Source organism: Mus caroli, chromosome 14, assembly GCF_900094665.2.
Source record: "Mus caroli chromosome 14, CAROLI_EIJ_v1.1, whole genome shotgun sequence".
Lineage (NCBI taxonomy): Eukaryota > Metazoa > Chordata > Mammalia > Rodentia > Muridae > Mus > Mus caroli.
Window position 1 is genome coordinate 37,089,705 of NC_034583.1, and position 25,541 is coordinate 37,115,245.

At 40.6% G+C, this 25,541-nt stretch overlaps 2 protein-coding genes across 4 annotated transcripts in view; one reads left to right on the plus strand and one right to left on the minus strand.

The window, feature by feature from the left end:
* Positions 1-14,730, minus strand: part of Txndc16 (thioredoxin domain containing 16) — an 84,601-nt gene extending 69,871 nt beyond the window's left edge. Inside the window, exons 1-6 of one of the 3 annotated variants that reach the window (XM_029469057.1) lie at positions 14,519-14,699; positions 14,285-14,338; positions 8,560-8,794; positions 6,392-6,474; positions 1,159-1,232; positions 360-434 (exon numbers count right to left, since the gene is read on the minus strand). In XM_029469057.1, the coding sequence (XP_029324917.1) occupies positions 360-434; positions 1,159-1,232; positions 6,392-6,474; positions 8,560-8,722 (395 nt within the window). In that variant the 5' untranslated portion in view covers positions 8,723-8,794; positions 14,285-14,338; positions 14,519-14,699. Of the gene's footprint in view, positions 1-359; positions 438-1,158; positions 1,233-6,391; positions 6,475-8,559; positions 8,795-14,284; positions 14,339-14,518 lie in introns of those variants that run through there. The other 2 variants (XM_021181560.2, XM_029469058.1) reach the window with 2 other exon arrangements.
* Positions 14,731-15,027: 297 nt separating this feature from the next.
* Gpr137c (G protein-coupled receptor 137C) overlaps positions 15,028-25,541 on the plus strand; it is a 65,290-nt gene continuing 54,776 nt past the window's right edge. The window contains exon 1 of the mRNA XM_021181561.2: positions 15,028-15,723. Within this exon, the coding sequence (XP_021037220.1) occupies positions 15,298-15,723 (426 nt within the window). The 5' untranslated portion in view covers positions 15,028-15,297. The remainder of the gene's footprint in view (positions 15,724-25,541) is intronic.

Here is a 25,541-nt window from a genome sequence, read left to right on the forward strand (position 1 = left end):
GCCTCCAAAACTGTGAAAAGTAAATTCCATTTTCTATGCCACCTCATTTGTGCATTTCATTTTAGCAGCCCAGACAGACTAAGGCATCTAGGAAACACTCGTTGCACAAGTAAACCAAAGGCAAATTATGATCACTCACTGGGTCCAGTTAGGAAAACGACTTTCATACAGAGTGTGTACTCCTGTGTTCCTTGTCCCTGAAGAGAGTTTAGGTCCTCAATATGAGATGATGAACCAGTGGTCTGTATGAAACTTATGTGTATAAATTTAATGTTAAAACTCTAAAATACCTCCAAGGAGTGTGGTTCTCAAAAGTAAAATCACCAATAAACAAGCAAATGAGCGCCCCTTGTACTTACAAGAGAACATGAGCAATGATGGCGTTCACGTCAAACAAGATGTCCGTGGGGAATTCTCTGAGAAGTATGTTGCCTCTGCAAAGAGTTTTAAGAACACGTTACACAAGTATCTAATTACACTCCAAGTTCCTCGGAGATCTAACACTTTTAAATTCTTTATGATAAAGCCTGTTTCTTATCTGTGAACCCTGTATACCTACCAGAATGCTGGTACATAATATATTCAAATATATACTGTGTATGCACTCAAATAAGTATGTTCATTCTGAAAAATTTAGAACCTATACTTGACAAAAACTGGGAAACAAACCCAAAAGAGACCTCCCAATAACATCTTCCTGTCACAGAGATTGCCAAACTGGCTTGGGAAAAAAACAAACAGGTGAGAGAAAAGTTTCCTGAGGAGTTCCTAGGGCACATCCAGGGTGTGCGAGTGTATGAAACGCCTCTGAAGATGACAGACTCAAGGGGAGAGGAATCAACACTAAGACACTAGCAAATCCTTCCGAGGAAAAGGATTCCCAATACGGAGCTAGCAGAGCCACTCACAACACTGTGCTCTGCACTTCTCACTAGACAGTCTGAGTAGGAATTGATGTAAGCGTCTCAGGGATTACTCAAGTCCCCAGCTCTTGTAAAGAAATCAAAATGGCAAGTCTACTCCTTGGAGTTTCTACTAAACTTCCCAAGACCCCACTAAAGGCCGCATCATTCTGACCCAGTGATTTCTTAAATACTTTTAAGTAGTCTAAAGCAATCACCTCGCGTTAGTAACAATCTCACTCCAAAGAGAACTTACCTGAATAAATACGCTTTCCTCAGACCCTCTTCTTCCCCACAGTATCTGGACGCTGCTCCTTCGACACAAGTCACCTTTAACAGATTACATGTAAGGGTCAAACTATGCATCACGGGGTCAGACAAGGAGAATTAAACATCACTGCCTGTCTCCAGGTTAAATTCTGTGTCTCATTTTTTCTGACTTATGCTGTCACTGCTCACTCGCACACCTGAGGAAACCACAGGAAGGACCGGGTTTCTACAACTTGTGATGTTTCATCTCCTGCAAGTTTATATTTAACTACATTTTACTTAAGAATCAGGTGGTCGGGAAGGAAAACAGGAAGGGAAAGCTTAAGGCGAGATAAACAGCCATGAAAAAAAAAAAAAAAAACAAAAAAAAAACCCAAAAAACAAAAAGCAGAGGCTGAGAGTGAAGCTCAGGGGCAGAGTGGGGACTTAGCAGAAAGAGTGAACGTAAACTGGGTCCATGACAGCAATTCAGTGCCTGGGCACAGTGTGGCAGCTCACACAGTATGGCAGTCCACATAGTGTGGCAGCTCTGCTGGTCTCCTAACCCTAGTCCATCAACTCCTTTCCTGTTATTAACAGAACCTTGCTTTGACAAAAAGAAGTGTCCCATTAAAGAAATGTCTTTATCCTCTACTGCAGGTCAGGGTACACTTGGCCGATGTCACTGTGTGGGAATTCACTGACAGTTCTCAAAAGGAGACTCAATAAGAACACACTAGAATACCAGCAGCAATCACAAGCACAGGCACTGTGCTAAACCAAGTGTGCACTGTCAGAGCAGCCAGACCACTCACAACCCAAACTTATGTGGAGTAATGTCTGAGACCAGTCATGAAAATAAGACAGAGGACAGGACACAAAATCAGGAGGCAGTAGTGAAAGTATAGGCCCAGGACTTGGACCTGGACGGAAGCCACGGAGATTTACGATTAAGAGGCTGATCAAGAATGAAGAGTGTGTACACACATCACCACACAGATGAAAGCTGTAAGGAAAGCACACACGTTTCCAGCTCGGGAGGTGAAGGGCCACCATTACAACTAACCAAAACAAAGGCTGGAGAGGCAGTTATTTTGTTCTGAATTTGATTAAGGGCTGTGTTTGCTTTGACGGAGTAGGACTTTATTGTTGTTAGTTATGTGTACAGAAATTGAAGAAACAGGATGAAAACTGAGGAACATTTGTTTTATATATATATATATATATATATATATATATATATATATATATAAAGGGAACTGACAGGAAAGACATAAGGAACAGAAAATTAGAATTAACTCAGCTAGAACCAAAAGAACTTTAGTGTACATAGGGTTTTTTTTTTATTTTGAAGTGCAAACTATAGGAACACTCGATGTTATGATAAGAGATCCATGCACTCATTCATTATAGTCTGAAGATATGGCATTATGTCAATCACTGGGGATACAGTTAAGTCCCAAATAAGAAACTTTATTTTGAATTTACATTTTAAAAGTATAAACATTACATAATTAATACATAAAGCTAAGTAGTATTACAAACAGTAAAGGGACAGAATACAGCAGAGCATTTGAGACAGATAATCAAGGAAGGCTTGATTGTGACCTTGGTACATTGGTACTGAGAACTGAAGGGAGACATTTAAATATTTAAATATGTGCCTAGGGTAAAAGTACGTGCAAAGGTCCTGTGGTAATGGCAGCCGTGGCAGCCTCAAGGAAGAGGAAAATGAACTGAATGCTTTAGGAACATAAACAAGGTTGAAGTCAGAGAGTGTGTCACAAACAAGGCAGTCTCTGTGACACTCGGGGTTTTAATTTACTGTGACTGCAATAAGAAGTCTGCCATCATACATGGAGAAAGGGGTCTGTAGTGGGGTAAGAGCGAAAGAACAAGCCTTTCTGGGACATCACTGGGTCCCCTCTGTGACAGGGTGACCAGGAGAGGAAGAGTGGAATGTGAATAGCTGAACTTGAACAGTTTTAAAAACAAACCCAAGGGCCCATGACTCCTGAGACAAAAAAGTCAGGGATGAGTTTGTTTGTTTGTTTGTTTTCTTTTGTTTTAAAACCAATTTTGATACAGTCATGAAACTTTGCTTCGGTTATCTCATTTGTATATTTCTTTTTCCTCCATTTACCTTAAAAACATGTCAAGTCTTTATTTTAGACACATGTTTAAGTTGCATAAAGTTGGACTAGGCTGCTTTCTCCAGATTGAGAAAATTTATCTTACCTGGAATACTTAGTCCACTTAGATTTTCTCCCCACCCATCCTGGAGGAGCTTCTAACAGCTAAGGGTGGTTGAGGTCCTTCCGTGGTGTAACCACCAGCAAGATGCTCCACTAAACAACTGACTTACCACCATTCAAGCAACCCTAACTAAAGTCAGCTGTCTCACATGCTCACAAAGACGTCTAGATTTTGGTATTTTCTTCATCTACCTGTGTCTGTCAATATTAATCTTTAGGACATTCTCAAATGCTACTCTTCCCCAACACCGTGTCACTTCCCATTTCAACACTCGGCAAAAAGCCTCCATTTCTTCAGCGCGGGACTGAAGTTGTGTCTACCTACGCTGATGACACTCTTAGCAACTAAGATGACCTGTGACTGGGATGGAAGCCCATATTTACATACAGCCTTTCCAAAGAGACAGGCTCATCTGAAGAACACTCAATACAGGGAGCTCTTTTCACTTGTAAATATTTACTTCTTACACAGCAAGGACCGAGCTAAACCTTTAGTGTGGATCTGTGATTTATCACCAACCTTTGGGGTTTCCAAGTGTTCTCGACCATGGCATCAAAATGTCAGTTAATAACAGTGACAGCCTAAGCAGAAATCCTAATATTCTCCTCCAGCTACAGATACACAAGTCTAGGTTCTTCTCTACCTGTTACTAAACAGCACAATCATGGTCTTCAGTAGCATATATAACTACTTCGTTTTTAAAGATCATTTTTATTTTATGACCATGAATGTGTGTGTGTGTGTGTGTGTGTGTGTGTGTTTAGAAGCCTGATGATGGTGGAGGCCAGAAGAGGTAATCAGATTCCCTGAAACTGGAGTTACTGATGGTTGTGAGCTGCCATGCAGGTGGTGGGAACTAAATTCAATCCTCCTCTGCAAGAACAGCTGGAGCTCCTAGCCACTGAGTATCTAACCTCTAACCTGTCACTTCTAAACTTCAGATGCGTGCTGGGCTAACACTCTAGAACAGACTCGGCTGTTATAAGCAAATCAAGCCTTATTACATACACAACACTCAGAAGATGAAGTTTGTAGTCTGATTGGGATTTTGTAAGGTACACAGACTGTTCCACCTTCCTGCCTAGGAAGTCTCCCTACAGACAAGAAGCAAATCATCTCTGGGAGGAGGGTGGTAGCTGAGCTGAGAATTAATAAATGGATGCAAAAAGCCAGTGGGCACTAATCTGAAAGAATTACAACTTTCAATAGGTGACTTCTCATGTTAAGATAAATTAAAGTCTTAGATGTTACCTAACCTGACACATGTGGAAATTGTCCATTGAAATCCATAGCAAATTTGAACTTTTTTGGAAAAAATATATATATCTTCAAATTGACTTACTTTATTCTAAAAAAAAAAAAAAAAAAAAAAAAAAAAAAAAAAAAAAAAAAAAAAAAAAAAAAGGAAAAAGAAAGAAGCTGCTGAGTCCTGTACTTAGCACCAGACTAACTAAGTAACTAAGTAACTACTTAGTAGTTACTAAAAGAGAAACTGTGCCATCCTGGAGGCTGGGAAGTCAAGGCAAGGATGTGGCCACATAGGACCAGCTGCTGCTGTGACACCTGACAACTCTGGCTGTGTTGGAATCAGGGACTGCCAGAAAGCCACAGAAAGGGGTCTGTATGCCCCAGAGTGGAACAGGTGGATGATCATAGGGAAGGCTGGTCTCATGCAGGAGGGCCAGGAGTTCAGGGTTTTCATGTGCTACAGAGTTCCAGACCAGCCTGAGCTACATGACACCATTTCTATAAAATAAGACAATGTCACAGGTCAACAGTGGGACCCTCATCCAAAAGTCCTGTGAGCAGGATATGGATAGGTACCAGGAGCAGCCGCGTGGACTCCTGCCTCTGGGGTACCAGAATCTGAGGCCTGCAGTCTCCAAGGCTTCCTCTTCCCTTCTTCTGCCCTCTGTGGCTGGGAGAGGTCCCAATCTCTCCCCACCGGGGTTTGCCATAGCCATGGCCTGGCTGAGCTTGGCTGGCCACTGTAACCTCTCCTCTCTAACCTTGTGGGCCATTTGAGTATGGCACTCAATGATATTTGTCTCTGTCTGTCTCAGGTAAGGAACTGTTTGAGACAGGGTCTTGTTATACAGCTCAAGCTAGCCTGAGATTGTAGGACTCCTCCTGCCTCAGCTTGCTCTGAAGTGTTGGGGTAAATAGTATTGGCCCAAAGAACTATTTTATGTATCTATTTTTTTTTTTTTTATTATTTTTAAGACAGGGCTCATGGAGCCCTGGCTGCCCTGGGACTCACAAGGTGGGCTTGAATTTACAGAGATCTGCCTGCCTCTGCCTCCCAAGGGCTTAGATTACAGGCTTGTGTTACCACACCAGCATATTTGTTTTATTCATTTGTTTTTGTTTTGTTTTGTTTNTGCTTTCTGACCTGCTTGAGTTCCAGTCCTGACTTCTTTCAGTGATGAACAGCAGTATGGAAGTGTAAGCTGAATAAACCCTTTCCTCCCCAACTTGCTTCTCAGTCATGATGTTGGTGCAGGAATAGAAACCCTGACTAAGACAAGTCCCAAACTATAGTATAAACAATTTATAAACAATTGTAAACACAGAAAAAGACAAAGCCAAAAAATGTTAATCATCTCCACTTTGTTCCTTCCAGTGACATGAATAGAAAGTTAATGACCAGCTGAATTGCGGCTGCTGTGAAACAGCTATAGAACAAAAGAAAGAAAACCCCAGCTCAGGCTCGAGAATACCCTGGTAGAATAGGTTCTGAACCGCAGTTAAAGTCCCAGAGCTGAGGGAGCTGAGTGGCTTCTCTTCTCCCCAGGCACCAGTGTACACACTCACCAGAGCTCTTCCTGTGCTCCTACCTAAACTCAGGGAGGAAAGCAAGGAAAATAAACTCAGTTTTTTCCAGTTTGGAAAAAGTTGTGAATGTCTTTTCAGATATGCAGTCTTAGGTCAGAGGGTTGTAAATGTCTGTCACTAATATTTTATTAACATAAATATCTGTCTACCTTTGCAACTGAAATCCCATAGTCATGGAGAGGCTTCACAGCTTCTTTTAGTTCTTCAAGAAACACAGAGTTACTTAGAGAACCTAAAACAAGAAATGTTGGATGAATATTATTGAATTTGATCTTTTAAAAGATGAATATTTAAAATTAAAGGTAAAATCTGAACACACAAAAAATTATTTTTCATTAAGTATTTGTGTATCTAGCCTTCAAAACAAACACACCAAGACACATATTTTTCTATTGTTTCTTCTTATTTCTGTTATCACAGAATAGTTTAACTTTGGAAGTTACCTTAAAAGTTTATTTAAAGCATATATGTAGAAAGTAACAAGTTTGAATCAGCACCCCAGCACAGATACGCCACCATGAGAGAGATTGTGTGTATCAGGCAGGCCAGCCAGTACAGGAACCAGATCCATACCAAATTTTGGCAAGTGATCAGCAATGAGTTGCTGGAGGCTACCTTGGTGACTCAGTGCTATAGCTGGAGAAGACTGGAGTCTCCTATCATGACTCATGCTCTCAGAAGTGTATGCCCATAGATGCCCTAGGGGATATGGAGCCCAGCACCACAGACAATGTGATGTCTGAGCCTTTGGGGCTGCTCTTCTGGCCTGACAACTTCATCTTCACCAGGAACAGAGGAGTGTGAGCATTGTAACTGCCTGCAGAGCTTCTAACTCACACACTCACTGGGCAGCACAAGGGCTCAGGCATAGGTGCACTGCTCATCCGCAAGATCTGGGAGGAGTACCCAGATTGCATCATGAACACCGTTGCAATCATATGGTCACCTAAGGTCTCAGACACCGTGGTGGAGCCCTATAACAACACGCCACTGGGGCACTTGCTGGTGGAGAGCACCAATGAGACTTGGTGCATCAACAACTGGGCCCTCTACCACATCCCTTCCACAGGCTCAAGTTAAGCACACCCACCTACTGGGACCTCAACCACCCAATATCTGGCACTAGGATCAGTGTCACCACATCTCTGCATGTCCATGTCCCCACCCCAGTCACCTGAACACCAACTTATGCAAGCTGACCATGAACACAGTGCACTTCCCATGCCTGCACTTCCTCAAGCCCACTTCAACCCCCTCACATTCAAGGCAGCCAGCAGGACTCTGTCCTGACAGTGCACACACAACAGAGGTTCAAAGCCAACCACATGATGTCTGCCTGTGACCCAGGCCACAGCTGCTACCTGACCTTTGCCACCATCTTCAGGAGCCCCACCGTCCATTAAGGAGGTGGGCGAGCAGATGCTGGCCATCCAAAACAAGTTAGATACCATATCCACAGCATACTTATACACATATACGAAACTTTCAAATTGTCTTAAAATACCAAATCACAAATAAGATTAAACAGTGACTGGAGCGCCGGGCGTGGTGGCGCACGCCTTTAATCCCAGCACTCAGGAGGCAGAGGCAGGCGGATTTCTGAGTTCAAGGCCAGCCTGGTCTACAAAGTGAGNGCAGAGGCAGGCGGATTTCTGAGTTCAAGGCCAGCCTGGTCTACAAAGTGAGTTCCAGGACAGCCAGGGCTATACAGAGAAACCCTGTCTTGAAAAAAAAAAAAAAAAAACAACAACAACAAAAAGCAAAAAATAGTGTCTGTCTGGAGAAGTGAACTCATTTTGGTAATTCCAATGCAATTGTACTGTTACTGACATGAAGGCTTAAATGAAACCATCACAATTATGTTCAATAGTCATTTTAATTAGCTCAGTATAATTAATGACACAGCCAAAGCAAGATATAGAACAGTAAGCTAAATCATGGCTAAAACTACATATCCAGCTTTTATAAAATTGCTCAAACAGCTACATGCTAAAGAATAAGGATGTATACTCCAGAAATAACTCCATGAAATTCAAATGGTTTGTCAGGAACCCTGAAGTAGTGTTTTCTATGAATAAGTAATATATAAACCCATTTAATCCTCACACTAAGTTTAAAAGACAATCACTATTGTATCATAGCAGATGAGGAAAGAAACAGAGGAAAGCTAAGGTGCCTGCATCATGCAAGCAGGCAAATCATAGAAACAGCATTACAGCACACATGGTTATAGCCGACAGGAAGTTCCCACTGAGTGTACTGACTACAGCAAAATAAGTACCTCAAGAGTCATGTAAGAATTTTAAGAGAGACTTACCAACTTGGCAAAAATAAGCTAATGAGGCTTTTCCTGGCTGCAGTGTGCTGAAATATTGCTGAGGAGTCAGTTCTGGGAGAGAGTCTTCAGTCGACTTGTAAAAACTGCACATCAAAACCAATGCAACACCAGCTCTAAAGACACTGAAGCTAGAAGACATCATGAGCTGTGCCTGGAGACGCGTGCCAGGAGACTTGTTTTCTTCACTGCCGTGCTCTACTGCCTGAAGCGATCCCTGGCACAGAGCAGCAGATCAACAAGTTCTGTTAGACTAAATTTGTAACTTTAAAGCTACCAAATGAACAGTTAAATCACTACATGACTTGATTTTACTAGACCTTTATTTCCTTCTAGTGAGAAAGAAATTCTGAGGGGGAACCATGTATAAGAACACTGAACTGATAATACTTTTATTTCATTTTATATTTTCACAGTGCTGGGGACTGTTTAAGAAAGTTTAGGAATAGAACTGTATCACTAAGCTAACTACATTTGCAGGCCTTGGACAGGACTGGGTGTACATCCATGCTATGGTTGTTGTTGACTCTGTATTCTGTTTGGTGGGTTGAGACAAAATTCTAGTCTGAAGGCCCAGCTCCCTCAAACTTATAATACCCATTTGTTGCCTTGAAACCTTGGATTACAGTCATTCAATAACATACTTAATTTTTGATATCTGCAAAAGAAATCAAAGATCTCTACAAAATGCTTATTAAGTTTCACATCTTTTACTAAAATTCTTGAATCATTTCTCGGCCTTTTGTCTAAGATCAAGTGTACTAAAACTCTTGAACATTCTAAAATTGCTTTAAAAGATTATCCAATCCTTTACTATTTCCTGTGTTAAAGAATGAATTCAAAGCCGTGTACAAGCTAGGCGAGCACTCTACCACTGATGTTTAGGCCAGCCATCTTCTTGCTTTCTTAAATCAAGGTACCAATCAGCTATACAAGCTGGCCTTGAATTTATGATCTTCCTGCCCCAGCCTGCTGAATAGCTTGGAGTACAGGCCTATACCACCAAGCCTGGCTCAACTCATTTCTAAAACTGGACATTTTGTTTGACCCATTTACAGCTAACAAATACTCCAGCCACTGCTGAACACTGTTTGGTTGGGAACAAGACATGCAAAGTCTGCTACCTTTTAAATCTCCTGCAAGAGGTCTACTCATACTATGCAAGAACATGCGTTCTGAACTTAAGCCTACTTTAATGCTTAGGACATACTATTTCATGCTGGTTACACACTTCAATCTTAACTGGCTGGTCCAGTCCTACCTTCTGAACCTGGTCTGATCTAGCCATCCATTCTGCTGTCACCTTCTTCCTTGGTGTACTTAGCACGTTCCTTCTTGGCCTGCTCTCAGTTTTGTCTGCTATTTTGCAGTTTTCAATTTTTTTTTTAAAACATCTCTGAGAGTTTTTCTATACTATCAAAGTTTAAATGAAGATAGCTTAGGCAAGCAATTTACCAGAGACATACATTCCAATCCCCTAAGGAAATTAAGGTAACATAAAAAATACCATATTTATAAAAAGCATAACTACACTCACAGATATAGGTGATAATTTTCATCTTTTAATCTGAAATAGGACACAATATATAGATAGATATAGATATAGATATATTCTTAAGAGTAAGGGCAAAGTTTTTCAACAAAGAATAAGATGACAACTTTATAAACAAAGTATAAAGCACTGGCTATAGGCTCCATTCATCCAAGATGATCAATGAGATATTTCTCCCTAGACAGCAGGTGTTCTTGAAAAAAAAAAAAGATTGAAACTAAGGATTCAAGGATTATTTAATACTTCTGAAATTCATTGGACCAAGTAACTATCACTGAACAAATTTGCCTTCAGTTTTTAATCCTGAGTTTTGTTAAAAAGCTGAAAGTAAAATAAGAAGTGGCAGCTGTAAAAGGTATATAAAAATGTAATCTCAATGATACCTCATTAAGAGGTATCCTTAAAATTAAAATTGATTATAGATTCTAACAATTGTAAGCAACCTATTTCAGGGCTGCTTTATTAGTGAAAATGTTTTAAAATAGGTCACTCACTGTTTTCTTTTTTTTTTCCCAGATTTTTTTATTAGATATTTTCTTCATTTACATTTCAAATGCTATCCCGAAAGTTCCCTATGCCCTCCCCCCCACCCTGCTCCCACCCTGCTCCCACCCACTCCCACTTCTTGGCCCTGGCGTTTTCCTGTACTGGGGCATATAAAGTCTGCTAGACCAAGGGGCCTCTCTTCCCAGTGATGGCCAACTAGGCCATCTTCTGCAACATATGCAGCTCACTGTTTTCTTTGTATTCTGGAGGAAATTGTATGTATTTCTGTGGCTAAGGAAATAACTACAGACCATTCATTACTATATGAAATAACAATAACCTAATTAAACACCAAAATATTAGGTTAAATCACTGAAAGACCAACCACCAATTATTTCCTTGTCTGGAGGCTACAATTCAATTACTTTAGACTAAATTGGACATTAGAGTTGGCACACTGTTCCTCTTCCCAGTGTGCTCTGCAGCTCCAAAGGTTTGACTTTAGCGATCTTCTGTGACTGGACAGGTGAGACTACACCTGTGAGAGTGTGGTTACCAGTTAGGGGCCGGGGCAGGAACGCATCAGGAATCCCACAATCGTTCCACCTTTGATAATATTAGACTATTTAAAAAATACTTAGAAGCACAGAGAATGTGGAGTCTGCCAGAACTAAAACTATAATAACCAAAGCTGAATGGATGAGGAGACACAAAGGGAGAAAGCGAAAGGTGAGGCACTGACAGAGGCTAAATATATTTCACAACACCAAGAGCCAAAGTTAATTGAAATCAGTTAAGTCTATGCCAAAACACATGACTACAAACTGAGAGCAGTTATCTCTGAAGAAAAAAACTGAGGCAAGAATAAGTATCAAGACAACTTGTGAAGCCCACAAAGCCATTCCTTTTTCCCTTTCTTCAGCTTTTTCAGACATGGTCTCACTGTGTAGGCTAGCTTGGCTTCATGGTGATTCTCTTGCCTCAGACTCCAGAAGGCTGAGATTACAGGTACGAGCTGTAATCATACCTGGCTAGCATCCCTTCTTTACAGAAATCATCTCATTTTTATTTGAAAGGTTATTATTTATATTCTTTGTTCTTCAACGTTTACAATCTTTCACCATTTATTTGCACGTAAGTAAGTCTGCCACCTCTTCCACTACTATTCAAATCTACCCCATCCAGCTACAAAAGAATGGACAAACCCATACACGGAAAATAAGATGCACTGCTCAGAGGTTGCCTTCCTACTACAAGGCTCTTTAAACTAAAGGACAGAGACTGTGGGTGGGAGAGAATATCAGCGTGCACAGGGTAAAGGCAAAGATACAGAAAATACTGACAGAAAATGACTTTTCCCTCCAGTAAGGAGAAAGGGTACAAAAGCAGCGCTCCGTGCTTCAAAATTCTACACACCTACACAAATTGATGAGAACCATGGGAGAAATGTGGCCTGGCTCCCTGGGTGTGGCTGACCCTTGGTACAGTACTCTTCATAGGTGTAAGGCAGGTTTCACTGAGCTTCCTCATTCCACCTCTGCTCAAGCTGTTTTTTATGATACCTTGTGACTTCAATGTGGGGCAATCGAGCGACGGGCGGGGGGTGGGGGGGGGTCGGTCAACAGTTTCAACAGCCAGCATGTGGCAGGCACTTTATTTCCAGAAATGTTTAATTAAATTGGTAGGTACCGACCGTGTCTGCAGGAACACAGCACAAAGAACCCTTAGCTAATACGTAATGAGCTCAAGGAAGACTTGGAAAATGCTAAGTCATCAAGATTTGAGGACCTACTTCTGAAGCTTAAACTAGTGTATGTCCACTGGTACACAAGATAGGGATGAATGACCAGCTGCCTTAACAAAAACTCTAAAGTGGGGGTGGAGAGATGGCTCAGCAGTTAAGAGCACTGACTGCTCCTCCAAAGGTCCTGAGTTCAATTCCCAGCAACCACATGGTGGCTCACAACCATCTGTAATGGGGATCCAATGCCCTCTTCTAATGTGTCTGAAGACAGCAGCAGTGTACTCACATACAAGAAATAAATAAATAAATCTTTTTTAAAAAAGAAAAAAAAAGACAAGTAGTAGGAAGGTGGTTCTCTTTTAAAAAAAAATTATTTTAACAAAAACTCTGAAGTACTAGCTAGAAGGTCAAACAGACCTCAAAACTGGTCTGAGCACCACAAGAAAAGGGTTATCTGACATTGATAATCAATAAATGAGCCACCTCAAGTTGGCAAAACTGTTGCTACAGCAATTTGGAGATGAGACATACCTAATGAGTCTACAATGAGTGTGTACCAAAGTTCTTACCGTTAACAAGCTTATTTTAAACACTAAGAGGCTTGCAAACAGATTCATATTGTATAGTAGCTGCTGTTGGTTGTATTTAACAAGGTATACAAACACAGATTCCAGGAAGCACCAGCAAAGACAGGCAATATGCAAACATAAAATGTAACTTACACCCAAACTATTCCTTGTTCCAAGCAGCGTGCTGACCAAACCACCTCAGCCTTGAAACAAAAGCCCAAATACTCCAAAACCAGTTTGAGATCCTGCCAAGATAATGATAAAACTGGCAGGACCTGTCACAGGACAAGGTCAAAGACCATGGAGAACCATGCTCTAGGGCCTGCAAAACGAGACCTGCTGGCTGCTGATCTGTACCGAATAACCTCTGTGTACTCAAGTTCTCTGAAGGAACCGCATCTGTATAAAGACCCTGCAGCAAGCTTGGCCTGTGCTGAGTAAAACATCATGGAAGACAGAACATTGTAAACAAGAACCAAATATCAATCCTGCACTTCCATTTCCCCTTTCAGTCAACGCTGACCATCCACATGTGTATCTGGCTAAACATCTGTAACATAGCCTCCACCATACAGCTAATGAGAAAAAGACAACATCTAAATGCTGGAGATTCTCCTGCCTCATTATAGTCTTCCTGATGAGCCTACCACTGAATAAACACAGACTTAGGGCTTTCTTCTCATTTTATCATTATTGTACACGTGTGTGCATGATTACACTCGTGGATGGTAATACTGTCTGCTGCCTGGCAAACTACTGGCCCAGAATAAGTACAAAACAGATCTTAAGCCCCTCTGTAACATGTACTTGGTGGTGGAGGACTGAGAAACAGCCATCTTCTTAAGCAGACCGTAAGGAGGGAATATTTAGGAAAGGCTGGATATTGGATGCTCCAGTAAATATGCTGTCTACAGAAGCACTGAATCTGCAGTGAGATGCTCACTCTGAGAACACAGGATCCTTCCTCATCTTGCATTACTTTGACTGATTTGCTACCAAATACCAAAAAAAAAAAAAAAGAACAAACTTCATGTAGTGGCCAATATACAACCGTTCCTCACTTATTTAAAGCAGAAATATACCTCTTATCTTGTATCTCTCAGTCTCAGATGAGAATAGCACCACTTGCTCCAACACACAAACAGAGAATCTCACACAACCTCTTCCCTTCTGGACAATCACCACATTGTTACTGCNCCCCCCCCCCCCGCGCCCTCGCCCACCCCTGCGCCCAAGAGAGCTCTCTAAATTGCAAGTTTCAAAGAATCACCTTCCCCTTGGAGAAGGCCTCAACATTCATCTGTTCATTCATCCTTCAGGACCTCTTCCCAAGAGATGAAAGGGTTGATTACTTACAGTTTCCGCTCGCGCTTTGCTTCATTCGCTTTCCTCGCCCCGTGTTTCCTCCAGCTCAGAAAAAGAAAAGGGGGGAAAATGAAATCAAAACCAGCGTCGTTTGGTGCCCCCAGAAACAGGTGAACTGAGTCAGAAACCGGAGCTCCGCAAGCAACCTGGCTGGAGGGACGCTGCCGAGCGCTGATGTGCATGCAATCCTGCAGGCAAAGTCTTGAGGCCCGCGCTGCTACCCACCTGCCTGAGATTCTCCTGCAGAGAAGATGAAAGGTCTCTGAGGCCAGCACGTCCCGCCATCTGAGTAGAGATGGTGACAGAAGGCGGGGCAGGGGCTGGTCCCTAAGGCGGCTCGCAAAGCAACTACGCCTACCTGAGAAGCTCACCGCCCACCGCCCGCACTGCCTCTGCAAAATCAGTCTCCTGGGCGAAAAAACAACCCCCGAGGCTCCGCCTGCTCCTCGTGCTCCTTACGTAAGAGATCCTCCAACCAATGGAAGGTCAGGGGGCGGAGCGAGAACAGCCCTAGGTGACAGAATCTCGAGTCCTCCCGCCGGCGCGAGGAAGTCTTGCAGTTGCTGGGCCAATCAGCAGCGTGGGTGGGAAGAAGGGCGGGGAGAAAAGAAGAGAAAGCAGAAGACCAATCAGATCAAAAACTTCTGGAGTGACAGGCGCTGAGGCCTGTGGTATTCCGAGTGAGGCGCCCAGAGGGCGCGCCCGCCCGGGCCAATCGCGGGCAGCTCACAGTGCGGAGCGAGCGCCTCAAAAGCTCGGGTTTCTCAGCTGATTGTCTCCAGCCGAGAGTTGTTTTCTGCTGCTGCGGAGCCGAGCCGCGGCCGGAGGAGCCGAGCCCCCCGGGGGGAAGGGGAAGCGGGCCCGAGGGCAGCCGCGGCCATCGCGCGGGGCTGCGACTCCTGTCACGGCGCTGCCCGGGGCCGCAGGCTGGGGCGGGCGGGAGGTCCGGGGGGCGCTCGGGCCGCTTCCTTCCCGCGCTCCCTCCCCGCTGCTCGCGTCCCCTCATGAGGGTATCAGTGCCCGGGCCGGCGGCCGCCGCGGTCCCCACGGCCGGCCGCGAACCCTCGACGTCCGGCGGGGGCGCCGTCGCGGCCTCGGGCGCCGCGTTTCCCGGTTCGGTGCAGCTGGCGCTGAGCGTGCTGCACGCGCTGCTCTACGCCGCGCTCTTCGCCTTTGCCTACCTGCAGCTGTGGCGGCTGCTCCTGTACCGCGAGCGGCGGCTCAGTTACCAGAGCCTCTGCCTCTTCCTGTGTCTCGCGTGGGCAGCGCTCAGGACCACGCTCTTCTCAGCCGCCTTCTCCCTCAGCGGCTCTCTGCCCCTGCTGCGGCCACCCTCTCGCCTGCACTTCTTCCCGCACTGGCTGCTCTACTGCTTCCCCTCCTGCCTACAGTTCTCCACGCTCTGTCTCCTCAACCTCTACCTGGCAGAGGTAAGGCGGGAGGACCGGCGAGCGGGGGAGCGGGGCCGCCGGGATCCACTCCTGCCGAGACGGAAGGGGGTCGGGGTCGGGGCTGGGGGAGGTGGCGGGAGGGCAGTCTGGGGACACTGAGACACTCCTGTCTTTCCCTCTCCCTCAACTTAAGCCGCTGATGGACTCGGTGCCTGAGGGGGTTGGAGAAGTGTGAGAGAGAGAGAGTATGCGTGCCCCGACAACTTAAGGCAGTGGGACACCCTTTGTTCAATGTCCCAGACCTCCACGTAAGGCGTTGGTGGCGACCACAGAGAAGCATCGTAAGAAGTAGCAGCTCCGGTAGCTCTGTCGGGGCTGGACCGGGTTGAGGGAGGTTGGATGCTGAAGTAGAGGCAGCTCTGCTGAAGCTGGACCGCTGCCAGCCATTACGTCACCAGGCAGAGCTGTTCCTCCGCTATTGTTGCTGCGTTTCTTTTATTAGAAGCTTATATCCCCCCCCCCCGCATCTCCTTAACTGTGACTCGATACACCTTGCACAAATTCTGATCGATCGCTTCCCCGACGGGGTGAACGATCAATAACCAATGCTGCGGGACAGTCGAAGGACCTCCATAAAGCCCTTAGTGTTTGTCCCAGTTGCTGCTTGCTTTGGCGATTTAGGCGGTCTCTTACAGCACAGCCCTTTGGGGGAGAGCTAATTAGGAGAGAAGATACAAGCTTAACCTGTGCCTGTTGCAGAAACAAACCACGGAACTGTGTTTTGGGTTTTGGTTTTTGTTTTTGATTTTGTTTTTCCAACAACTTGCTTAATAGCTGGAGTCTAATCACACCCCCTTTCTCTTTTACGGGAATTGCTGGTTGGATTGCATTGTTCTGCAGCACATTTGACCCATTTCAGACAGGTTGGGGGTATAAGGTTGTCAATCATGTCTATCAGTGGTATTTATGCCTTATTTTCAGGTTCCGCCCCCCCCCCCCCCAGTCTTCTTTTCCCTCAAAATAAGAGCTTAGGAGAGGAGAAAAAAAGGTGACATCATACACTTAATACTGACTAATATAGAACAGTATTGGTCTATGCAGCTAATCCTCTCAAAGGCTTTTGGAGGTGATGAGAATGAACACAGTTCCAAGGAAAAGTAACCCAAAAAAAGGCACTTTTGAATCAGATTAAGTGTTTATATTTCCTACATAAACCAACTCTTTTTTCCCTTAATAAACAGGAAAATAGAAAGCGTTTTTAAAATCACAATTGTAATTTCAGCTATATACAATTGTTATATATACAAGCTATATCCAATAAAAACAATTATTAAGTAACAAAACCAAACTTTATTTTTATTCTCTAGCAACATAATACCACAAAAACCTCATAATACCACAAAAATAATGCCTCACTCTTAAGCAAAAGTGAAAAGCATATGCAATTGTAAATCAAATAAACATGCTACAATGGTATCATATTTGGGGATCATCCAGTTGCTTAAGGTTTTATAACACATATTTATAGATAAACTGATACTGAGTTCTTCTTGACACTTCTAATAGTACATTAGTAATTTCTCATCATTGAAGACTTACTTTAGCCTTAGATACAGTTAATCTACCTGAAAATGATTAAAAGTCAATTTGCTAGGAGCATCAGATAGATACCATGGGTGTTGTCACCCCTCCACATATGTCTTGACTTAAGAAATTATATATGCAATTCATTGGACCTTGCTAAAACCACCCTTTCACTTGAGATGTAACACATAACCAGAAAGTGTACACAATCTTAAACATGCAGCTAGGGAAGTTTTATGTATGTATACATCCAAGTTACCAACAGCTTGAGTAAGATAGATCTTGGATGCCTTAAGGGTTCCCTTGTATCTTCTACCAGACAGCACCTCTCACTCAAAGGGAAATAAAGTGGCCAAACATAATAGGAAAAATATCAACTATATTTAAGCACAAAATTCTAAAAAGTATTTCTAGAACAAAAAAATAAATATTATCTACATAAAATTTTCACATTTTATCACTGGTAGTCCAAGTAAGAAAACATTAAAGTCTGAAAGTCTTATTAAATGAATCACTTGTTTGTGTGATACACTTTTTTGGAAAAAAACTCTTACCCTAGAAAATACAATTTTCAAAATACTGTACTGAAGCTCTTTTGTTTGATTGGTTGTTTCTTAGTATCTTCTGGAAAGGGCTTATGGGTTGTTTGTCTTTTATAATAACACTAAAAAATTTAGGACATAATAATACTTGAATAAATATTGTCCTTTTTTGAAATCCTGCTTTATTATAGACATTTGAATCAGAATTTATATACTTAAAAGAGTATTTGAAGTCAAGTGTGGTATGTACCTATAATCTCAGCACTTGGGAGGGAGAGGCTGGAAGAATGCCATGATTTTGAGGGCAGCCTAAACTACATAGTTCTAAGACAATATGGCCTATATAACAACTGAACTTAAAAGGTGAGTATGTGAGCACATGTTTGTAATCCTTACACCTAGATGACAGAAGCAGAGGGATCTCTAGTTACACGTTGTAGTACTTTGCCAAAAAAAAAAAAGGTAAGGAAAGAGTGAATTTGTTTTTCTTGTATTTTTTGAGGCAGACTGTCTATGTACTTCAGGCTGGCCTTGAACTCTCCATCCTCCTGCTTCAGCCTTCCAAATGCAAGGAAATATAGATGTATACCACCATGCCCAGCTCTGGATGACAATTTTTAATTAACAATGCCAAGTAACTGGAAGTATATTTTCCATTGATCATTCTGAATTAGTAAAGTTTTTCTCTTCGAGGAGTTGTTTCTTTATTTCAGTTTTTTGTTTTGTTTTCAGATGGACTTGCTAGTTAGCTCAGACTGGCCTGGAATGTGCTGTGTAGCCCAAGATGTAATCAAACTTAAAACTCACATGCTTCAGCATCCCAAGTGATGGAATTGTGGGCATTGCTGCCATAGCCAGCTTTTGGATTTTTCATACTATAGCAAAGTTGTAGAGAGAGTTTGTTGCCCAAAACAAAACTATTATTTTTGTCCCAAAGTATTGTCTTTACTGTCTCATATTAAATAACAATTCCATTTTACTTTTAATTTAAACATTTGTTGTGTCCGTGTCTAGTGAATTTAAAACATTCAAACTTTTCATTATAAAGAACCATGGATCAGGCCAGAAGATATCAGTTAAGAGCACTTGCTGCTCTCACAGAAGACTGTCCAGTGCCCAGCACCTGCCAGTGGTAGCTTACAACTGTACCTGTAGGTGCCAGCATACCTGCATTCACATGCACATTCCCCCTCACAGATACATAGTTTAAAAATAGAACCTTGATCATTATTAACATAGAAAACAACATTTACTACTTTGAACATTATTTTATGGTGCCTCTTCCAAAACACATGTTTTTTTAAAGTTAAGAACTGTGTAAACTATTAATTCTTCTGGTTTACACCTGAATGGAATTGAGCTAAATGTATTTCTTTCTGACTTTTCATCTTTCTGATTTTTGGAATGGAATAAAAGTATTATAACCTAAAAACGGATACTGAACTTTTTCTGGCAGTATCAGTAGAGCATGACCTTTACCAGATAAAATTTAGTACTCTTATATTTTCCTTAGTGAAGATTTCAGTCTTTAAATAGATTTTTCTGATCTTATCCTTCATTAGGACGTACAAGAAAACAGCATAAGAGTTAGTATACTATCTTTGGAGCACTATGATGCATGCCAAAATGAATGAGTTCATCTTTGAGGTCCATATTGACATTTTTCCTTCCAGTTTCTATAATATATATGCTAGTTGCTTAGTCAATATAAAATGCAATGACTTGATTCTAATGCTAAAAGAGCTAAACTATTATATTTAAAATTTTAACTTCATGAATGCTATTATTGCTTCTTCAAATAAAGGTACTATTCTAAATATCAATGACACTTTAAATAAATGTAACTCCATTTCCAGATATCTTGGTTTGTTATTTCCCACAAGTGTATTTTTACCACCTAAAATGGAAACTCCTAAGGACAAGTTATTTTATCATATTTTTGTCTCATAGCTACTATGAATATACTATTAAATATAAAGGTTAAATTCTAGGAAACATGTAATATGTACAATTACTTTATTTTGATGAGTGTTGAGGTAAATATATATGGGTTGTCTATAGTCTTTATATTTTGTGCTTAAAGAGTATACATGTTATGAATACATAGACTATCTTGGCTTAAATAGAGAAAAAGTTAATTACTCCTGGTAAAATATTACAACGCTTCTAAGATTTAATAACTGAAAAGTATACAAAATAAATATTTTACATCACAAGTTACTATTCAATAGAAATGGCTTAGTTCAGTGTTTGGCTGTCTGCAAGGAATATAAACTGCTTTTGTCTAAACCTACTCAACTACCTTCTACCCACTAACTTGCTCCTACTTTTTCTACAACTGGGCCTATAGTTTTTCACTGAAGGCAGGATCAGATTATCTTACATTTGAATGGGCTTAATATTATCAAAGCATTTTATAACATCATTACTGTGAGAATCTAATGATCAACAAAGCTGATTATGTAAATACAGGTGTCCAGGGAGGCAAGAAGAGGGCATTGGCTCCCCTGGAACTTGAGTTCCAGACAGTTGTTAGCTACCTGATGTGAGTGCTAGGAACCTGGGTCCTCTGAAACAGCAACAAGTGCCTAGCTGTTGAGCCATCTCTCCAGCCCTAGAAAATGAAATCGTTTAAAAAAAAAAAAATCCAATGGGGGCTGGAGAGATAGCTCAATGGTTAAGAGCACTAACAACTCTTCTAAAGGACCCAGGTTCAATTCCCAGCAGTTCCCATACAGCAGTTCATAACTATAATTCCAATTCCAGGAGATCTGAAAACTTTACACAGACATACACAGAAGCAGAACACCAATGTACATAAAAAATTTTTTTAATTAAAACTATATTGGAGGTCCTGCAATTACAATAAAACAAAAAGGAGAAATAAGTTCAGTATTTAGAAAAAGAAAGTAAAATTATATTTGTAAATAACATAATTGCTTTAAAAACTATTAGAACTAATAAGTGAACTTAACAAATTACAGGATAAGACTTTTTATACTGGAAAAAAAGGAAGCTGAAATTGAGAAAGTTTTACTTACAAAACAATAGTATTAAAAATTAAAGTACTTAGGAATAAATTAATATAATACAAGATATACAAGACATATAATGAACACTATGAAACATTAAAAGAAATTTTTAAAAAACAGTATATATAGTTTCATAATAGAATATTCAGCTGACATATGCAAAGCCCTAGGTTAGATCCCTAGCACTGAAAAAAACAAACCTATGTAAATGAAAGGCCTGCCTAACAGGATGCATTGGTTATTTTGTTTGTTTTGTTTTTTGAGACAGGGTTTCTCTGTGTAGCCCTGGCTGTCCTGGAACTCACTCTGTAGACCAGGCTGGCCTCAAACTCAGAAATCCCCGTGCCTCTGCCTCCCGAGTGCTGGGATTAAAGGCGGCACCACAACTGCCCGGCATTGTTTTTAAGATGTAACTTCTGAGCTATACATTAAGTATAACCTCTATTAAAATCTCTGCTGAAGTTATAAAATACTTAGAATATTGTTTGTGGATTTTATAGAGGACTCCTGAGTCCTTAAAGTTTTGAAAAACAGTAATTTGGAGAATCATACTACCTGATTTTTTTCAGGGGGCTTTATAAGCTAAAGTTATCAATACCATATAATACTAATATAAAGACATCAGTAGAGCAGAATTCAGAGGTCTGAATTAGACACACACACTTAATTCAACATGTTCTACAAAGATGTCAAAATTTAGTAAGAGAAAATTTTGTTAAATATACTAATGGAAAAAAAAATGAAGATTGGTTCTTACCTTATACCATAATACCATACTTTATGCTTGATATAAATCATGAACTTAAGTGTAAAAACTAAGATGTGTAGATGAAATTTTTTGTTTTCTTGGACGAGGTCAAAATTTCTTTGTTAGAAAATAAAAATCATGTACCAAAACTGACAAGTGAATTTTTAATATTTGGTTTTTGCAAAACAGAGTGAAAGTGAGAAAATAATTTATAAAACATATACCTAGCAAAAGAATATGTATTTAGAATATATTTTAAAAATTCTATAATAAGAAAAATAGGCAAAGGAGTTCAAGGCATACTTTGTAAAGAGATTGGTACAAGGCCAAGAAGCGCTTGAAAGATGAACAGCATGATTAGTTATCAGAATTAAGATTACAATCATGATCAATTACCACTGAACATTGATTAGGAAGTCTAAAATGGAAAAGATTGACCATACTATGGACTGCTAAAGATATGAGTTAATTAGAAGTATACACAGGGGGCCTAGAGAGATGGCTCAGCACAGAAGAACCCATGTTCAATTCTCAGCACCCATAAGGCAGCTCACAACTTGGTTAACTCCTGCTGTAGGACATCCAACATAACACTCTCACACTTAAAAATAAATAAGTCTTTTTTTTTTTTTGTAAGAATCTGTGTGCAGGGGTTGGGAGGCTAATGCTTTAAGTGTAAGGCTTTACAACCAGTTTGGAAAACAACCTTTAAAAACTGTAGCGTAAGTCTGTCACCCAGCTTATCTGTAACTGTCTTAAATAATTATCTAAAAGAAACTATATGTCCATAGAAAGCCTTATATATGAAAGCTCATATTAGGTTTATTTACAAGAGCACAAAACTGAAATTAACCTAAATACCCATCAAAAGGATGAAACACAAAGAAGCACTAAATTAGGTTGTTTTTTTAAGCACTTACAACATAAAGTGATCCTCAAAGTCAGTAGACTGAATGAAAAAGAGAGACTCCCTCTTCCCAAATGACCTCACCCATTCTAATTATAGTAAATGTTCTTGAATGCAAAGTAATCTGTAGTGAGTAGGCCCTGGGGTCTGGAGAAGGCAACACATATAACATCCAACAAAGAGTTCTTTGTTGGATGCCCAATACCAGTTGGACAGGTTTGGGAGCATTCCGTATTTACAGATGATCTCTTAGTTTGTACATATCTTTCAAAACTCAGAATTCTATACACTGATGATGTGTAGTGTGTCTCACATTAGTAATGCCTCCGGTTAGATTGATGTATCCCTCAAGAACAAGATTCTTACTCCAGGAATAAAAGCTAAAGTGGTAAATGGAAAATATAACTACACATTTATTAAAGTTACTTAGGTAAATTATTGAGTTACTCTGTGCCTTTCACCTTGTGTATAAAAATGAGAGCAATGATAATACATGCTTAGAGGATTATTATGAAGATTAGATTAAATATGAATATTTAAAATAGAACATGGCATATAGTATTGGTCATTAGCTGTTACTAAATTTCAAAGAACTGGAATTTTCTAGCCTGTGTTATCTCATCCCAAAGGCATTACATTAGAATTCTGTCACAAAAGTATTTGTAAGGGCTGACAGTGTGACTCTGTAGTACACTGTGTTACCCTAGCATGTGTGTGAGACCCTAGATTCATGTCCAGCATGGAAAAAAATTATCAAGAAATTTTTAAGACAAGTTGTCATGTAGAAATGTTTGAATTTATATTAGCCACATAAATTTAAACAACTGAAATTTAGCAAAGTTAACATCCTTTTTCTTTCTTTCTCTCTTTCTTTCTCTCTTTCTTTCTTTCTTTCTTTCTTTCTTTCTTTCTTTCTTTCTTTCTTTCTTTCTTTCTTTCTTTCTGGTTTTTCAAGACAGCTGTCTCTTTGAAGCCCAGGCTGGCCTCAAACAGAGATCTGCCTATCTCTCCCTCTGCCTCCTGAGTACTGGGATTAAAGGCATGCACCCCACCCACCACACAATCCTCCTGACTCAGCCTCTAGAGTGTAAAATCAAATTCTTTAGATGTACATACTTTTTCTTAGTACTTCAGAACATAGTTTTCTCTCTTAATTCTAATTTTCTTTTGCCCTATAATTCTACAAAATATCTGTTGCCTGTGACCCACAGTGACCGTCATGTCAGCAAGTTCATTCAATATTTTTAGTACTGATTCAAATTAACCAGTAGGAAGTGACTGCCTTTTTCTCCTTTAACACCAGAGGTTGACAGTTCTAACAATGTGAGCCTGTCTCCTTTCTTTTCCAAGTGATAACATCTACATTCATGGCATAATGTCACCAAAAAAAAAAAGGTATACCTATTTCTGATTCACCCAAACTGCATCTCTGAACCCTGGCTTTCTAGGTTCTATAGTTACTTGACATTGCCCAATGCTTCCTGCACCCAGACTCAGCATGATTATGCTTCTCTGTCTCCTCCCTACACCTATCTCTACCAAAACCTAGCTGTACATTCTGTTCCCCATTCTCGTGATTCCACTGCTCTCTGATTTTTATGTAATTGAGAAGCTACAAGTAATACTTGATACTGCTTTCTCATGCATACTTATGTGCACTCCATCACCAAACCCTAACATCTCTTCAGTCCATTCCCCATCATAATACCTGGTTCAAGCTACTACAACCTGCTGAAAGTACTGCCTAACTACTTTGTCTGTATTCTCTGGCACACCTACACACATATACAGGTTCAGTCTCTGCACTGTTGATAGTGTTATCCTTCTCCAACAGGAATCGATCTAATCTAAGTTCTCCCCCTAGATTCTTTTATTGGCTCTAGTTACTCTTTGAGATAAAGACAAATTTGTGCATACTACAAGGCATTGAATCTTGCGGAGTATTCCTTGTTCCTTATCACTCCAGTCACACTATATGTCCTTCCTTTCAGTCCTTTGTACCATTCCCTTTTTTAATAGATTATTCCCATGGTTTTCCGTGCCTGGAGTGTTCTTCTTTTCTTAGTTACTACTCTCATTTCCTGAGCAACAGTTCTTCAGAGAATCCTGAACACAACTATTCAAATAGATCTCCCATTAATTTTACAGCAAAAAAATTTCAGCCCCAGTACCCCTTCCTCTTCTTTCTCGTCCCACTTAATTTGGCTTAAAACAGGGGTCCTACTTAGTTTGATTTAAAACAATTTGAATGCTAAGAAGGGCTTTAAATAGAAAGAGAAATGTGGTGACTGTGAATTAAAGATATCAGGTCTTAAGTAGACATCCACATTAACAGTTTCTTCTATAAGACAATATAAGAAAATAATCTGACTTTCCAAGAGAAAGAAGTGTGTATTTCTTTTTTTTTTTTTACATTTATTGTGTATGTGTATACTCAAATGTATAATTGTGAACATGCTGCAGAATATGTGGAGGTTAAAGAACAACTTTCAGTAGTCAGTTCTCTCCTTCTACCTTGTCATCTACAGAGATAGAATTCAGGTCATCAGGTCATCCACCCAGCCCAGAAATTCATATTTCTTAAAGTGGAGACTCTGGTGACCCTGGTACTTTCGGAGCAGACACAGGAAGATCAGGAGTTCAAGGCAAATTTCAGCCTAATTGTGAATTCCAGGATAGCTTGGGCTACATGACACTCTCTCAAAATTAAACAAATAGGAAATCTTGTAAATATTATTTGAGAAAGTATTGTTACTACTACTACTACTACTATATAGGGCAAGCAAAACATTTATGTGGGTCATTCCCAACACATGTAACTGCTGAACTTTACCCCCTCTTTCTCTCGTGTTTCTAGATGGTCTTTCTTTTTTTTCTTTTTTCCTTTTCTTAAATTTTTTTCTGGATCATCTTTCTTAAAGTAATAAAACAACCAAATAAAGTCTTTATAATTTTCATGTAACAAACTGTGTTAGTTTTGTTTCCTATTGCTGCAATAAAAATAACTCTGACAAAGGCAACTTGGGTTTGAGGAATAGTTTATT